Source organism: Pleuronectes platessa, chromosome 6 (genome assembly GCF_947347685.1).
Source record: "Pleuronectes platessa chromosome 6, fPlePla1.1, whole genome shotgun sequence".
Lineage (NCBI taxonomy): Eukaryota > Metazoa > Chordata > Actinopteri > Pleuronectiformes > Pleuronectidae > Pleuronectes > Pleuronectes platessa.
The window spans coordinates 28913068-28931370 of record NC_070631.1 but is presented as its reverse complement, the minus strand read 5'-3'; the positions used below and the strand labels follow the sequence as shown (position 1 = coordinate 28931370).

The window sequence follows — 18303 nt, the reverse complement described above, 5'->3', positions numbered from 1 at the left end:
TGCATTAATGATGGATGAAATGTAAATTCATAAGCAAACAGAGTTCGGGGAGAGCAGATTTATGGCTATGTTGACATCGGTGCTGGTGCGCTGGAAAATTGTTGTGGCAACACAAGCATTGGTTGTTATGGTTGTTGCAATCAATGAGTCTCAGAAGATCCCCATTGCTTACTTCCTTATCAACAGCATGACAGGAGCGGAGAGAGCAAACGTCATTCGAGAGAGCCTTATTATATATGCATGTATTGTGTTCTGTTTTGTGTTTTTGTTTTGTCTCCTCCTCCTGGTTGACTGGTGAGACCTGCAAGGACCGGAAGGGGGAGCTCTCGGGCAGGACGCGTCAGTGAAGTGGCCACAGAGGAAGAAGCATCATGGCCGCTCATCTCACCTGGTTCCAATAATAACACCAAATCTCCAATCAACCCTTCCCCTTTAGATAGTCCTTTGTTTTTTGTTAGCGAGAGGAGGCTTTTTGGGTTGAGCTGTGGCAGAGCGCTGATGTTTTTGTTGGGTTTAGCTTGGGTGTTTGCTGGTGCACTGATTTAGTTTTACCTGTATTAGTTGAGTTGTTAGCAGCCTACTTTTGTTTTGTCTTTGTCTTTGTTAATGTTTTTTTGTTGTGCACACAGGGACCACGAGGACAGGTAAGATACTCCGGGGTCTACATATAACACACGTAGGGTTACTTCTTGTTAATAACCCAGGTTAGAGTGAGCACCACCCACTGTACTTTTGTGTGCTAAGCACCTGTAAAGGTTTTTTTTTTTTGTTCTTTTCTGTGGTGCCACTGAGAGTCCTTGTTGATCCCTGTGTTGATTTGTTTAAATAAATACTTTTGTTGCCTTATATCGTGTCATGGTTTCTCTGTGATTGCACCCTCACTTCCCCAGACCTGTTGCATTTATGTTATGTCCCACTCCGAGCCACCAGGGGGGGTAACAGCCTCCATGAAATTGGAGTTAGGTTTGTGTCCTTGACATGTGATGGTCCCTCTCAAAACATCACAATGATCAGAGAGCTTGGTGCCAACCTAGACATCATTGGCATGAGATCTTACTTTATCAATCCTCAGGATCACACATAACAAATCTTTGTGCTCTTGGATCCATATCAAATGCTCAAACTTCTTTGAAATGTTTGTCAACAGCTGAGGTTGTGGTTAGAAAAGATTGCCAGCAGATAAAGTGGCAGTATATCGAGGAGCTCCACAAACTTCGGGAGAGAAAGGTGTGGAGGAAAATTCCACTGACCAGTCTCTAAGGTTGTGAAAATCCCCTGACTATGTGTCTGGTACCGCGGACGGACGGACACAGCAGATAAAACACAGCGAATGATCTCATGTCTTTCATGTCTTCTTTTTTTCATGTCTTATGCAACGACTCTTTGTATAAGTTCTGGCTTTTGTGAACTTGCAGCCAGTTCCACTTTGAGCACCCATGCTTGTGTAAACTCTGCAGAGCTTACTATTATAAAGACTCAAAGGCAACTCCAGTCGGAGAATTTCATTATTTCAAATCTCAAGATGAATTTCCATCACAAACGTTTGCGTCTCGGCAACAAATCAGAAATGGCGCACATTCAGTGGTGCAATAAAAAAAATGAAAGTCAGCAGGATCTAAAAAATATTCACAGTTCAGTGGACGTGCTGCCACCACTCAGTTTTTGCGCACAATTGATGCAGCCTTTGATTTTGTTTACAGGGCTCGAGCACCGAAAGGTGAGAGGCCCTATTGAAATTGTAAGAATTTTTGTTAGGGCCCGAGCACCGAACCGGTGGGAGGCCCTATTGAAATTGAAAGGATTATTCTTATTAGGGCCCGAGCACCGAAATCGGTGGGAGGCCCTATTGAAATTGAAATGATTATTAGGGCCTGTAATGGGAAATTGTGTATTTAGATAGGTTTAATGAAAGAGCAGATTAGTATATATAGAGAATATTATTGCAGAATGTGTTTCTGTAGTTAGACTTGTAACACTAAGATGTTTCGTAACTTCCTCTGCTCAGATGTGTATTGCTTCGAGACTCCTGTGCCTGTTGCTACAACAAAGGGTGTCACAGCAGGGGCCAATCCAGCAGATGGAGCAGAGGGGCTATAGGTGTTACTGACCAGATGACGGGGGTCTCTGGGAAACAGGTTTTCACACTCTAGAGTCTCTTCTTGAGTCCGAGCAGAACCCTCATGTCATTGTGTCGTAAGACTTCAAAGAAGTCCTCTTTCACGTTGAAGGAGACCAAATGTCTAAGCCCTCTGTCAGGGCATGCAGAGAGCTGATTGGATAAACTTTCTTTTCCTGTGAGGAGGAGCTTATTTAGTATAAATGAAGTGGACTTTTGATGGCTCAGGGCCATTGCCTTGTATCTGTCACTGTGGTACAAGCTTTGAGCCACCATCCGCAGATGGTCGAATTAAAACACCAGAAGATAATTGTTTGCTGTGTCATGTATTGAAATTCCTATTGCAGGCCCAAGCACCGAAATCGGTGGGAGGCCCTATTGAAATTGAATGGATTATAAGGGCCCGAGCAACGAATGGTGAGAGGCCCTATTGAAATTGTAAGGATTATTCTAAGCGTAGTAAAGGGGCTTTTTGAGGGCTTCAACGTGCTCAAAAATCGTTTAAAGTTTGCAGTAAATAAAAAAGTGGCGACATTTTACGTATTCTGGAGTAGTTGGAAATGGGGGTGGCAAAATTGTTCAACAGCGCCACCTGGAACTCTGCCCCTAGGTTTCCACATGAACGATCTTCACCAAAATCTGAACACAGGTGTATCGTGACCAGTCATACAAAAGAGCCTCAAAGAGCATTATGAAAGACACAACAGGAAGCCGGGCATTTTGGATTTAGTGGCCATTTTGGCCATTTTGGCCATTTTTACTTTGACGTACTTGTCCCAGGGCTTTCATCAGATCAACTTCAAATTTAAATGAGTGTCATCGAAACAATACAGAGATAAAAACTGACTTAAAAAATCGAGTAGTGCTACAATGTAGCCCTAGTTATTATTAGGCCGGGACTAACGGTAAACGATCTTCACCAAAACGGGACACAGGTGTATCGTGACTAATCATAGAAAAAAGCCTCTTGGAGCATTATGAAAAACACAACAGGAAGCCCGCCATTTTTGATTTAGTGGCCATTTTAGTCATATTCCATATTTTTACTTTGATGTACTTGTCGTAGAGCTTTCATCAAATCAACTTAAAATTTAGACAAGTGTCATCACAACAAGATGGAGATCTAAAGTTATTGAAAGATCGAATTTTCGCCACACCGTGCTACCGTGGCGTGGCGTCAAAGTTTGATTAAACGCCATCAAAACACGGGTTTCTGTATCTCGGACAAACACGGTCGAATCGAGTCCAAACTAGACAAGTAAGAGAAAAGTCCCGGCCTGATGACATATACACAGAAATCATGACTTGAAATCACAGTGCCCCCTGGTGGAAACAGGAAATTTCGTGTTTTTTGCTTATCTTATACTTGGATGTATTCCTCCTCATCCACTTACCTCAACCATGTCAAACTGAGCCAAATGGGTCTCAAGACATTGATAATGAAGACATAAGATTACTGTGACTTTTCGTCAAACGCCATATTAATGGCGTGGCATTAAAGTTCATCAACACGAAATTGCTGTAACTTCAGTGTTCATGGTTCTATCTCACTCAAACTACATTTGTGTAACAACATCCCCCCCTGAAGATATTCATATGGTTTTAAGGAATGGGCGTGGTTAAAAAACTGACTAGCGCCCCCTAAAGGGGGGCCCTGGCACCACGATTGGTCTTCATCTACAAATTGATAGGAACATGTGTCTTTTTATGACAAATAAATAAGTCTCTTGAATAGATATGCTTAACAAACATGAGGCCCGTCATTTTGGATTTAGTGGCCATTTTGGTCATATTCCACATTTTTACTTTGATGCACTTGTCGTAGAGCTTTCATCGAATCAACGTAAAATTTACTTGGGTGTCATCCCAACAAGATGGAGATTTAAACTTATTCAAAGACGGATTTTTCGTCACACCGTGTGACCAAGGCGTTGCGTAAAATTTTGATTACACGCCATCAAAACACGAGCTTCTGTATCTTGGACATATTTGGTCCAATCGAGTCCAAACTAGATACACTCCTGATCAAAATCTTAAGACCAGTTAAAAAATTGCATGAATTTGCATTTTGTACTGTTGAATCTTAGGAAGGCTCTAAGTAGAGTTTCAAAATGCAAAAAGAAGAAATGGGAACAAGAGCCCAAAAGTTGTGAGCAGGCAATTTATTGAAAACAACAATTTAAGTGAAGTAGGCTGTTCATCAGCTGATCAAAAGTTTAAGACCACAGCTAAAAAAAAAAAAAAAAACTCCTAAAACAGAAATTAAAGTGTCAAAAACTGACTCAGTAATGAGTAGCTCCACCATTATTGTTGATCCCTTAAAAAATTCGTTTTGGCATGCTTGATGCAAGTGTTTCCAAAAGGCTAGTGCGAATGTTGCGCCAAGTGGTGAAGATGGCTTCACGAAGGGCATCCACTGTCTGGAACTGAAGTCCATTTTTGTAAACTTCCCTTGCCATCCATCCCCAAATGTTCTCAATTGGATTAAGATCAGGGGAACACGCAGGATGGTCCAAAAGAGTGATGTTATTCTCCTGGAAAAAAGTCTTGGTCAGACGGGCATCGTGAATTGCAGCGTTGTCCTGCTGAAAAACCCAGTCGTTACCACACAGACGAGGGCCCTCAGTCATGAGGGATGCCCGCTCCAACATCTCCACATAGCCAGCTGCTGTTTGACGCCCCTGCACAACCTGGAGCTCCATTGTTCCATTGAAGGAAAAAGCACCCCAGATCATGAGGGCGCCCCCTCCACTGTGCCGCGTAGAAAACATCTCAGGTGGTATCTCCTTGTCATGTCAGTAACGTTGGAAGCCATCAGGACCATCAAGGTTACATTTTTTCTCGTCAGAGAATAAAACTTTCTTCCACCTTTGAATGTCCCATGTTTGGTACTCCCTTGCAAAGTCTAAATGCCGTCTGATGGTTATTGGGCTGCAGTCAGCACCAGTAATGGCCTTAATTTGGGACGAGGATCGTCCCGTGTCTTGACGGACAGCCATTCGGAACCTCCGGCTCAGCGCCGGTGAGATTTTTTTGGGTCTACCACTTGATTTTTTTGTTCCATAACCCTGAGGATCTTTTAAGAAATGCAAAATGACTGTCTTACTGCGTCCAACCTCAGCAGCGATGGCACGTTGTGAGAGGCCTTGTTTATGCAGTTCAACAATCCTACCACGTTCAAAGACGGTGAGCTTTTTTGCCTTTGAAATCAAGAAATCTTCACAGTGTGATTACTTGACAGGAAATGACATGGAATCCACATTTTTGCACAGATTTTGGCTTTTAAAGGCTGTGGTCTTAAACTTTTGATCAGCTGATGAACAGCCTATTTTAGTTAAATTGTTGTTTTCAATAAATTGCCTGGTCACAACTTTTGGTCTCTTGTTCCCATTTCTTCTTTTCGCATTTTGAAGCTCTACTTCGAACCTTCCTAAGATCCAACAGTGCAAAATGCAAATTCATGAAATTTTTTAACTGGTCTTAAGATTTTGATCAGGAGTGTATGTAAGACAAGAGTCGCGACCTGAAGACATCTACAAAGACATCATGACTTAAAATCATAGCGCCACCTGCTGGCTACAGGAAGTGAAGCGTTTATCCTTGCGCAGTGCGCAAAACGCATGCAAGGCGGAGACGAGCGCTTGTTAGGGCCCAAGCATCTCCGATGGGAGGCCCTATTGAAATTGTAAGGATTATTCTGAGCGTTTTTCAACGTGCTCAAAAAGTTTTTAAAGTTTGCAGTAAATTAGAAAATGGTGAAAGTTTACATACTGGAGTATTTGGAAATGGGCGTGGCAAAATGGCTCAACAGCGCCACCTACGGAAAAGTCCCTCATTTAGCATTCACTGATCCTCACGAAAATGAGGATAGTTGTGTATCATGACCAGACGCACAAAAAAGCCTCAAGGAGCATTATGAAAAATGCAACAGGAAGCTCTCAATTTTAGATATAGTGGCCATTTTGGCCATATTCCACATTTCTACTTTGATGTACTTGTCGCTGTAACTTCCGTGTTCATGGGTCCAGCAGACATGTAAGACAAGAGTCTCGACCTGAAGACATCTACACAGAAATCATAACTGAAAATCGCAGCGCCCCCTTGTGGAAACAGGAAATGTTTTTTGGGGTTTTTGATCGTCTAACACTTGGACAACGCACGTGGACAAATTGTTGGTACCCTTCCGTTGGATTAAGAAAAACCCACAATGGTCACTGAAATACCTTGAAACTGACACAAGTAATAATAAATAAATCTTTACTGAAAATGTACTTCTGAAAATCAGACAATGCATTTGAATTGTGGTTAAACAGAATAATTAGAAAAATAAAACTAATGAAAATGGCCTGGACAAAAATGATGGTATCCTTAACTTAATATTTTGTTGAACAACCTTTTGAGGCAATGACTGCAATCAAGCGATCTCTTTAATTCTCAATGAGACTTCTGCACTTGTCAACAGGTATTTTGGCCCACTTCTCGTGAGCAAACTGCTCCAGCTGTCTCAGGTTTGAAGGGTGTCTTCTCTAGACTGCATGTTTCAGCTCCTTCCACAGATGTTCAATAGGATTTAGATCAGGGCTCATAGAAGGCCACTTCAGAATAGTCCAATGCTTTGCTCTTAGCCATTCTTGGGTGTTTTTAGCTGTGTGTTTTGGGTAATTTTACCCTGCACAGATTCAAGACACCCTGTGCCAGATGCAGCAAAGCAGCCCCAGAACCTAACGAGCCTCCTCCATGTTTCACAGTAGGTACAGTGTTCTTTTCTTTGTAAGCTTCATTTTGCGTCTGTGATCATCGAGCTGATGTGACTTGCCAAAAAGCTCCAGTTTTGTCTCATCTGTCCAAAGGACATTCTCCCAGAAGCTTTGTGGCTTTGTGGCACATTCCAGTCTCGTTTTTCAAAATTTGCTTTGAGCCGTGGTGTCCTCTTCGGTCGTCTTCCATGAAGTCCACTTTGGCTCAATCAGCGACGGATGGTGCAATCTGACACTGATGGACCTTGACCTTGGAGTTCACCTCTAATCTCTGTGGAAGTTGTTCTTGGTCTTGTTCTTGCTCTTTAGTTACCATTCGTATTATTCGTCTCTTCATTTTGTCATAAATTTTCCTCTTGCGGCCACGTCCAGGGAGGTTGGCTACAGTTCTGTGGACCTTAAACTTCTGAATATGTTAAACTGTAGTCACATGAACAAGCTGCTTGGGGATGGTCTTACAGCCTTTACCTTTAACATGTTTGTCTATAATTGTCTTTCTATTCTCCTGAGACAACTCTCTCCTTAGCTTTTGGTGGGGAGCAGAGGCATAACAGGTTTGGTGTGTGACCGGGAGGGGGAAATGTCACGGAACTAATGTGTTGACGTCTGCATCTCTTTAACGGTGGAACAGTAAACATATTGTTCTTTCACCGTAGCCAGGGGTCAGCAACCCGCGGCTCTGCAGCAGCTCCCTGTGCAGTGTTGTCCATGTCACCCATATTTTTCGCGAACAGTGAACTCATGTTTGCGTTAATTTGTTAAATCATCATCGTATCAGGCCAGCATGACATACCAGGAAGTGGCGAATGTGTGTGTGTGTGTGCATGTGTGCCCCCAGACAGCGCACACACACACACAGGCCCCAGGGCTCCGCCCCCACTTATTCGCTCAGAAAGACAAACACAGTGAGATCAGAGCTCATTCCCGTGAAGCAGCCGGTCAGTGACAAACAAGACACAGTGTTCAAAAACCAAGTGGAAAAGAAAGTCGGTGAAGCCTGTCTTGCTCTTGGGTTCACAGTGAATGAAGGAGGACATGAGGAGAGACCAGTGTGTATTTTAGGTCAGAAACCTCTGGCAGCTGACAGTAAGAGACTCAACAAATTTAGAAGACACATTAGATTCAAGACTCAAGATTCAAGATTTTTATTATCAAATGCACAACAATAACATTAAGCAGTCGCTGGCAGTGAAATACTTGAGTCACAGGCTCTCTTCTAGCAATGCTCCAGTAATTACAACCTAAAAAATCAAATAGAAATAGTATAAAATAGAATAAAATAGAATATCAAAATTTAAAATAGAAAATAAAGTATATAAATATTAGGGCTGTGAAATGATTAAAATTTTTAATCAAATTAATCACAGGTTTCTATGGATTAATCATGATTAATCACATTACCGATTTTTTCGGAATATTTTTGTGAAAACAAGATTTATGACATTTAACTTTTCTTTTGTGCTGCAACTCAGCAGTTCTTCAGCAGTTATCATTGCTTTTCCATATGGAACATTAATATAATCTTCATCCTAAACAGAATTCGGGTTCCTTAACCATTGTGTGGTTGAATAAAACTTTTTTTTAAAATTAAACAGAAATTATTTGAGCTTCTTAGCCATAGGATGGTTGACATTTTTTATATTTTTTGTCACACAACCATTAACCACACCATGATACAATCTAATGCCTCTAAAGGCCCTCTTAGCTACTCGTTCTTTAGCCAGTTGGTGAGGCAAACTAACTTGTTCAAATTCTCTGACAGTAAAGCTGACCGCTTCTTTTGCACAATGTGTCCGGCGAGTGAGTCTGGTTTGGCGCATTCCACTTGAACGCCCCTCGCCGACCAACACATGCTTCGCGTTGCGGTGGTTAGGCGGGTATTGCTACGGTGAAACGATAACGTCTTCTCGCAGAGTGTGCATATCACCTTGGTTTTACTGAATGTTCGATCTTTGTTTTTTTGGAACACGATCTTCCCGTCCAGAAGGTCCTCAGGTTCATCAGAATTATCCATGTTGTTTGTTTGTTTGAATGGCAGCTGCCGTCTGACGCCGGGTTCACACCGGACGCGGAAGCGACGCCGAAGCGAGGCGTAGGCGCAGCGCCAATCCTCTGGCTCCCATCCACTCCCATGTTAAACCGCAGCGCTGAACACACCGGAGGCTGAAGCGTAGCGTTGTGCCGTGGCTGCCTAGCGCCGTGAAGCGATCGTTTCGGCGTCGAGTCTATTTTTTCCGCTTGACGCGAGCGTATCGCGACAGGAAACACACTGAAAAATGATTTTAAACGATATAGATGACATATTTTATATGATGTAAATGATCAAATATGCATCCCATACTTTGTATTCACGTTCTGTTGTCTTGGAGTTTTAATTTTACCACTTTTACCAACCACATTATTAAATGTCCCCCTCTGCCCACTACAGCCACACAAGCAGTAAAAGATAAAGAGAGAGAGAGAGAGGGGGGAGGGGGGGGGCTACGTATTCTCCACATAGGCTTGAGTGGAGAATACGTAATTTACCCTCGACACCCGACATTTAACGGGGCAAACAGCGGAGAAGTTCGTCAACATGGATTAAAATAATAATTGAAGTGGAGAAGTACAGAGGTGTATGATCCTCGGAACATGTTGTATAAAGACAACACTAAAAATGACACATGTTGGGACGCTGATGCAGTTAATTTTGGGGCAACAAGTAAGTATATGCTTGAAAAAAATTATTAAATGCCGTTTTTACCGCAGGCTGATAACAGCGGCGCTTCGGCGTCGCTACCGCGCCCGGTGTGAACCGCCAAGCGCCGGCGCGCTAGGGATTAGCGCTCACGCCTCGCTTCGGCGTCGCTTCCGCGTCCGGTGTGAACCCGGCGTGACTGCATTAGAGCGGCGACTAGTGCAGAGGCGGCGGAATTGGAAGGTCCTTCTGCGCATGCGTTAAATGCGTTAAAAAAAAAAAACGAATTAATCCTGTAATTTAATCATAACGCGTTAACGCGTTATTTTTCACAGCTCTAATAAATATATATAAAAACAGCTGAAGAGAAAATAAAACAACAATAGTGCAATTTGTGCAATGGTGCAAATATGCAAATATGTCACAGTGCTAGTTTGGTGGAGTTATTGCAGTTGGGAGGAGTTTAAAAGTCTTATGGCCTGGGGGATGAAACTGTCTCTGAGCCTGGTGGTGCGGGCCCGGATGCTGCGGTACCGTCGGCCAGACGGCATCAGGCAAAACTGGTTATGGCTGGGGTGAAAGGGGTCTTTAATAATCTGGCTGCTCTTCTTCCTGCACCGCTGGGTGTAGAGGTCCTCTATGGATGGAAGCGCCGTCCTGGTGATGTGCTGGGCAGACTTCACCACCCGCTGTAGAGCCTTACGTCTCAGGGCGGTGCAGCTGCCATACCAGGCGGTGATGCAGTCAGGATGCTCTCTATGGTGCACCTGTAGAAGTTGCAGAGAATCCTGTCATCCATGTGGAGCTTCCGCAGCCTGCGGAGGAAGTAGAGCCGCTGCCTGGCCGTCTTCCTGATGGAGTCTGTGTGATGGGTCCAGGTCAGGTCATCAGTGATGTGGACCTCGAGGAACTTGAAGCTGCTGACTCGCTCCACCGTGGTCCCGATGATGGAGAGGGGGGCGTGTTCCACTCCTTGTCTCTTCCTGTAGTCCACGATCAGCTCCTTCGTTTTGCTGACGTTGAGATGGAGGTTGTTGTCCTGGCACCAAGATGTCAGGGGTCTGACCTCCTCTCTGTAGGCCTTCTCATCGTCGCCGGTGATCAGGCCTATGACAGTGGTGTCATCAGCAAACTTAACAATGGTGTTGGAGCTGTGGGTGGCCACGCAGTCATGCGTGAACAGGGAGTACAGGAGAGGACTGAGCACGCAGCCCTGGGGGGCACCGGTATTGAGAGTCAGGGTGGAGGATGTGGTGCTGCCGGAAGGGTTAGGGTTAGGGTTAGGGAAGTGAGTGCTACTGGGCGATAGTCGTTCAGGCAGAGGATTTTAGTTTTCTTGCGAACAGGGACAATGATGGTCTTCTTAAAACATGCTAGGACAACAGACTGGAGCAGTGGCAGGTTGAAGATGTCTGTGAACACATCTGCCAGCTGATCTGCACACACCTTGAGAGCTCGGCCAGGGATCCCATCAGGACCAGGTGCCTTTCGCGTGTTGATCCGGTTGAGAGACTTCCACACGTCTGCCCTGGATATGACGGGGGCAGCGGTCCCCCTGGGCCTCTTCTATCTCCGCAGCCGGGGAGTTACTCTCAAAGCGTGCATAAAAAGTGTTCAGATCCTCTGGGAGAGAAGACTACATCAGCACTACTGGTTTTATCTTTGTAGTCTGTGATGGTTCTCAGTCCGGCCCACATGTTCCTAGTATTGGAGCCCTTGTAATGGGACTCCACTTTGTCCCTGTAGAGTCTCTTAGCACTGTTAATAGCACTCCGGAGCGCGTACCTGGATTTCCTGTATTCTTCCAGATCCCCTGAGATGTAGGCAGCAGTCCGTGCTTTGAGTTTAGCATGGACGTCACCATTAATCCAGGGCTTCTGGTTTGGAAATGTTCGCACAGTAATCCTGGGTACGACGTCATCGATGCATTTGCTGATGTAGCAGATGACCGCGTCTGTGTACGTGTTGATGTCATCATCCTTGAACACGCACCACTCCGTTGTGCTGAAGCAGTCCTGTAGAGCCGAGTCTGATTGATTGGTCCACCGCTGAATGGTCCGAGTCACCGGTCTGTCACGCTTGAGTTTCTGCCTATAGGAAGGCAGCAGCAGAACGGAAATGTGATCTGATTTGCCGAATGGGGGGAGGGCGTTATACGCACGCCGGAAGGGAGTGTAAACATGATCCAGCGTGTTCCCGCTGGCGTCGGTCAGCTGATGTTCTGGTAGTATCTCGGCAGGACTTTCCTCATCTTGGCGTTGTTAAAATCCCCGGCCACGATAAACGCAGCCTCGGGCCGCGGTGTCTCTGTCCTGTCGATCACCGCATGCAGCTCGTCCAGTGCCTGGTTAGTGTCGGCGTGTAGCGGAATGTACACCGCTGTTATAACGACCGATGTAAACTCCCTCGGGATGTAATAAGGTCGGCATCTGATCGTGAGGTGCTCCAGGTCCGGAGTACAGCCTGAAGAAATAATCCTCACATCAGAGCACCACAGATTATTCACCATGAAGCAGACACCCCCTCCCTTGCTCTTACCTGAGTTTGTTGTCCGGTCCTGGCGGTGAATGGAGACCCCCTCGGGAACAATGGCGGAGTCCGGGATCGAGGGGTCGAGCCAAGTCTCCGTGAAAACCAACACGTTACAAAACGTAATGTCCCGTTGAATTTCCACTAATACCCTCCCAACAACAGAGATCTCAGAAACGGCTGAGAATCCTACCCATTACTTAGACAGCTTCTCTCTGATCACCTGTGATGAGTTTACCAAAATAATCTCAGGTTCTAAACCAACAACCTGTATCTTAGATCCCATTCCTACAAAATTACTTAAAGAAATTCTGCCCCTAATTGATAGTTCGTTACTTAATACAATCAATCTGTCATTATCATCAGGTTATGTACCACAGTCTTTTAAAATAGCAGTAATCAAACCCCTTCTAAAAAAAAAACACCCTAGACCCAGAGGTTTTAGCCAATAACAGACCAATATCTAATCTCCCCTTCATGTCTAAAATCTTAGAAAAAGTGGTAGCCAATCAGCTTTGTGAGTTTCTCCAGGAAAATAATATACATGAAAACTTTCAGTCGGGGTTTAGAGCCAATCACAGTACAGAGACAGCCTTGGCAAAAGTCACTAATGACCTTTTAATAGCCTCAGATCAGGGACTTGTGTCTCTCCTCGTTCTGTTAGATCTCAGTGCAGCATTGACACAATTGACCATCAAATTTTATTACAAAGACTCAAACAATTAATTAACATTAATGGAACCGCCCTTAACTGGCTTAAATCATACTTTTCTGATCGCTCCCAATTCGTGCAAATTAATGATGAGTCATCTGTGCGCACCACAGTAAACCACGGTGTTCCACAGGGCTCTGTGCTCGGCCCAATTTTATTCTCATTATATATGCTTCCACTAGGAAACATTATCAGGACACACTCGGTAAATTTCCACTGCTATGCAGTTGACACCCAGTTATACTTGTCAATAAAACCTGAACAAAGTAATCAATTAACTAAACTTTGAGCATGTCTCAAGGACATAAAAACCTGGATGACCCGCAATTTTCTCTTATTAAACTCAGACAAAACAGAGGTTATAATACTTGGCCCCAAACACTTTAGAGATACATTATCTAATGATATAGCTGCGCTAGACGACATTGCCCTTTCTTCCAACAAAACAGTCAGGAACTTGGGAGTGATCTTCGATCCTGATTTATCCTTTAATAGTCACGTAAAACAAGTTTCTAGAAGCGCCTTTTTCCACTTGCGTAATATCTCAAAAATCCGACATGTCCTTTCGCAAAGAGATGCAGAAAAACTAGTCCACGCCTTTGTTACATCGAGACTGGACTATTGTAATTCATTATTATCAGGCTCCAGCAGTAAGTCGTTAAAGACTCTGCAGCTTGTCCAAAATGCCGCAGCACGTGTCCTGACGAGAACAAAGAAAAGAGAGCACATTTCTCCAGTATTAGCATCGCTACACTGGCTTCCAGTTAAATCTAGAATAGAATTTAAAATTCTCCTCCTCACCTTCAAGGCCCTGAATAATATAGCGCCTTTTTACCTTAAAGAGCTGTTAGTACCTTATAAACCCACTAGAGCACTCCGCTCCCAGAATTTAGGCCTACTTGTCGTCCCTAAAGTCTCTAAAAGTAGAGTAGGAGCCAGAGCTTTTAGCCATCAAGCTCCTCTGCTGTGGAATAAACTACCACTTTCAGTTCGGGAGGCAGACACCATCTGTTCGTTTAAGAGTAGGCTCAAATCCTTCCTTTTTGATAAAGCTTATAGTTAGAGCTAATCAAATGCTGCTCGAGACTTTAATCTTTAATCTTGAAGACTTTAAATCTTGATGATGTTTTCCTGCACGTGGCATCTATTGCACTTCTGTCCGTCCAGGGAGAGGGATCCCTCACATGTGGCTCTCTCTGAGGTTTCTACGCATTTTTACCCTGTTAAAAGGGTTTTTAGTAGTTTTTCCTTACTCTTGCTGAGGGTTAAGGACAGAGGATGTTACACCCTGTTAAAGCCCTATGAGACGAATGCTAAGTTGTGAATATGGGCTATACAAATAAAATTTGATTGATTGATTGATTGATTGAAAAGCCATCCTGCTACGAAGTTCATCCAGCTTGTTGTCCAGGGACTGCACATAAGCCAGAAGAATGCTCGGTAGAGGAGGCCGGTTCTCACGTTTCGGACCAGGACGCCGGCCCGCAACCCTTGATTCCTTCGTCGTCGCCTCCGTGTTCCAGGTGCCGCAGGTAAACAGCGCCATGGGAAGTCTCCTTTGTTTGTAGATGGTGGCGGTGAAAAAGTGTTTAGCAGTCAATTTATCAGGGATTTCCTCTTGAAGGAAATGCATCCGGACCGGTTGCTTTGTTGTCTGACATGCAGTGCTGACGTCAGTAAGTGTGTCTCTCATTTCAGAGTTCTTTGTCTCAGTTCAGCAAGCTCCATCGTTGAAATGATGGGGCTCTTGTGCTCTAATTAAGGCCTTTAATGGAGGGGTACTTGTGTGAGGTTGGATACAACGTTCATCATCTCAGTGACAGTTAAAAGGTTTATAAATGTCAGCCATGAAAATCAGCATACTGCATAGTTCAGTCCTTAGATAAACTACAGACATATACTACAATTTATTATATAGCATATATATTGTTTAACTAAATGAAATAATACTAGACTATTTATACTAAATGAATAATAGTCATTGAGCAAAATGTTGTGTATATTTTAATTTTTAAAAGTGTAAGGCACATCAAACCGAGCTGAAATTTTAAATATAAATATACGTTAATTTATTATGTGACTGACACACAATGGACCATATCTGGCTTTAACGGCAATTGTATTGGATCTAAATACTTCCTCCTCCACTACTCATCATCATCTGTCTCTTTAGTAGATGACAGTAGGAAGGCAGTTATTCTTTACTCAAAAAACCTGTGCAACATTCAGTGCTGCCCCTGAGGCCTTTGATCATTTCACATGAGAACCTTCCAATTGATAAGATGGTAGAAGGTCAATAAGCTGTCATCCATACTGTGCCGTCAGTTTCGGAGGGTTTAGGGCTAATGGCTCATCGTTTGTCCTTTGTACTGTCTGAATTGAAGCAGGTCAATTGAGTTGTGGGAAGAGAACGGGATAGGGCATGATGGGAAAGCATACTAGTATAAGTCAAGCACATAGATATGTGCACATGCGAAAACACACACACATTTTTAAATAAATCTTATTTTTCAATATTTACTTAAGTAGCGTTAAGTGTGTGACCCTCACTTTGTGTACTGAAGATATACTGTGGATTCAGGATATGCTCAGCCTAAGCTAACTTAAGGCAAGAGAAAGAAATAGGGAAACTGCGAGCCCAGCCCTAAAAATATAGTTATTAGCTCATCTGAACAACAGTTAGCAACTGTTTCTACATAACAGAATAATCTCCTGTGCTTGTATCCTGTGCACATTTTCAAAGTCAACATGGATGATGTCAGCGCTAACATTTCTAAAAGATGTAGTTACCTTTATGTAGCAATATGGAATTTGGAATTTTTTGGGGGATTGAATATTATTGTGTAATTCATTCAAGCCTCATGCAGCAGAGAGTAGTTAATGCCTCATTACAATAATTAGGATAAATGTCTTATAACTAGAGCCTCTATGGTTAGGGTTGTGGAAAGGAAAGAAGCGTTTTCATTTTGTTTTAAAAACCTTGTTATTAAACATAATGTGGGTCTTAGGATCTTGAATATCAAGATTCTGTTTAGTGACATACTTGTAAATGGTTAATGAAATACAGCCACAAAATTAGCAGTTTGGTGATTAGTTTCATTTAGTTTATGGAGCAAAAAGAAGAATTAAGACAAAAGTTTGACTTATTTTCCCCTGTGGTAGCCTGTGATAATTATAGGCCACAAAGCAAAATTTCAAGCAAATCAGTCATGTCGCCTGAAAGCTTTAGAGAAGAATTAACCTGTGAACACTTCCAGTCCCAATTTTCAACAGTCACGTGGTGAAGCAATAATCACGCCTCATTAATTTTCTCAGACCCTGTGATGGTATCAGGTTGTGGAGCCTATAAACACAGCAGTTGCTCACCGCTGCAGAGTCAGAGGAGCAGGACTGACTGGGCTGATCTGAAAACTATAGAAAGATAAAACATGCAGAAGAAATCGAACCCTAGTGTCTCCGTTTACTGTTTCTCTCTGCTTCTATTGATTAATTTAGTTGGAGCCAAATCCAATTTTGATATACAGGTGAATGACCTGTCCTTTGACTGATGATAATGATGCAGATTACTGTCATATTTTAGAGACACTGAAGATGAAATATCCTATGGATTTTCTGGAAACAGTCTGTATATTGCCGTGTGTTAATATTAGTTAAACTCTTTGTTTATGTGTTTCAGAGTTTGAAGCGGATATTAGAAGAGAAGCTCAACACAGCGCCGTATTATTACTCTGAGGAGATGGCGACAGATGGAAACAAGTCGGAGATCATAGGGAGAGCTCCAGAGAAGCATCCTCCGGAGTACTGGGAGCCCGACAAACAAAGCATCCTGGCTCATCTCTTTAAGGACCTCATGAGGACCTCCAAACGTTCATCGAGCCGCTACAAGAAGGGCGGCCTGAGGAGCTGCTTTGGCGTCCGGTTAGAGAGGATCGGCTCTTTCAGCGGACTGGGATGCTGAAAGTAGGAGTCAGGTAACTTGGGGAAAACTGTATGATTTCAGGTTAATGGATTTATTCATTTTGGCCAATCGCAACCAAGAAAGAATAAAACCCTAGTTTATTTGTTAAAATTATATCTTACATAACTGAAAAGACAGAAATTTGTACATTTGATTGCATAGATTTATTAACATATTTGAGTACATATTTTCAGAGTCAGCATAATGGAGCATATATATGCCCACAGCAGAACAATACAAAGATTTTAAAATCCTTAGCAGTATTTAATACCACATATTAAGCAAATGTTTTTTAATGTCCAAATCCACCATGAATATTCTGTAGGTGGTGTTTTTGAGGGGAATCAAGAAAAACAGTATCTTTGTTAATATGTAAGTAAGTAACATTTATTATACTGTACATAGACGATTAATTTAATTGCACCAGCTCCTTCACACACATGGTTCCAGGTACATTTGACTGCAGGTCAGACGGATAAACCAATTTTAGACATTAAATAGTAACAAACTGCTTTTTCCTGTGGTGTAGTAATATGTTTTTCTTTTGTGAACAGGTGTGGATCGCTCTGGGTTCAAATCTGTGTGCCCATAACTAACACTTGAGCTATTCTCCTGCTGTGACTGTAATCCAGCCTCTTCGCTCCATGGAACATATTATTGTTAATGTATTTATTTTTGTTATTTTCTTGTTTGACAAAACAGATTTGCCTGATAATATTTTAGTGAAATAAATTTTGCATAATAACTGAGTCAGATTGAATCTCTTTAAATAAGCTTTTTTTCAGAGGAAATTAAATGAACAAGATAGATTAGATTGGGGAACCTCTCTATTCAAATATATATTTGATTAAACATTGGAGAGTTCAATTTTTTTTTTTAATGGGGGGTAAATTCTGTGGCTTGAGCAGTGGAGCCAGAAGGTAATGCTCATGCTTCCACAATTCTTAATCAGTTATTACAGGAAAGCCAGCAAGCTGTTTTGTGTTAGACGGTCGGTTTTCCTGATTCATCCGCAAGCACAGAATCAAATCAGAATTCGGTATTAGTGTCTGCAACAAGTCTGGGCTCGGGTTTCAATAACCACAGATTTACCATCTTAATCCATCATAGAAAGAAGATTGTCTGGGTGAGCGCTTTCATTTTACGGGGGGCTTGAGAATGATCACCTAATAGCCGAAGCCACAAGGTGCTGTCATGTATTGAGTTAGCCTGGATGCCAGACGAATTTAGCCCCGCCCACAACAGATTTGGTCGGGCAGTTCGGTCTGGAGTCGCTCCATTGGGAAAAAATTATGGCCAGACCGGGCCAATCAGATTGTCAGGGCGGGCTTTATACGATGATTGACAGTTGATCAACGGTAACGTAATCAACCACGTCATCACAGTGCCCTCAGGTTGAATTCGTTTTCAACAAACATGCCTGCCGCTGGCGAGCTGAGATGTGTAGATGCTGCCATTGAGTCTGTTTTAGAAGACATCAACAGCGCATTCATTTTGAAAGAGGAACACAGAACGTGGAGGCAACGCCAAAGCACCGCGCTAATCCCTATCACC

At 43.0% G+C, this 18303-nt stretch overlaps 1 protein-coding gene across 1 annotated transcript; it reads left to right on the top strand.

The window, feature by feature from the left end:
* Positions 1-16219: 16219 nt before the first annotated feature.
* nppal (natriuretic peptide A-like) lies at positions 16220-16749 on the top strand. Its single transcript, XM_053424704.1, has 2 exons — positions 16220-16315; positions 16468-16749. The coding sequence occupies exons 1-2, from the start codon at positions 16220-16222 to the stop codon at positions 16747-16749; spliced, it is 378 nt and encodes a 125-aa protein (XP_053280679.1).
* The last annotated feature ends 1554 nt before the right edge of the window (positions 16750-18303 follow it).

Excerpts from the sequence above, each read along its gene's own strand:
- nppal (XM_053424704.1), top strand. The coding sequence starts at position 16,220 with ATGCAGAAGAAATCGAACCCTAGTGTCTCCGTTTACTGTTTCTCTCTG. Across the intron at positions 16,316-16,467 it reads AATCCAATTTTGATATACAG|AGTTTGAAGCGGATATTAGA; the intron begins GTGAATGACCTG and ends TATGTGTTTCAG.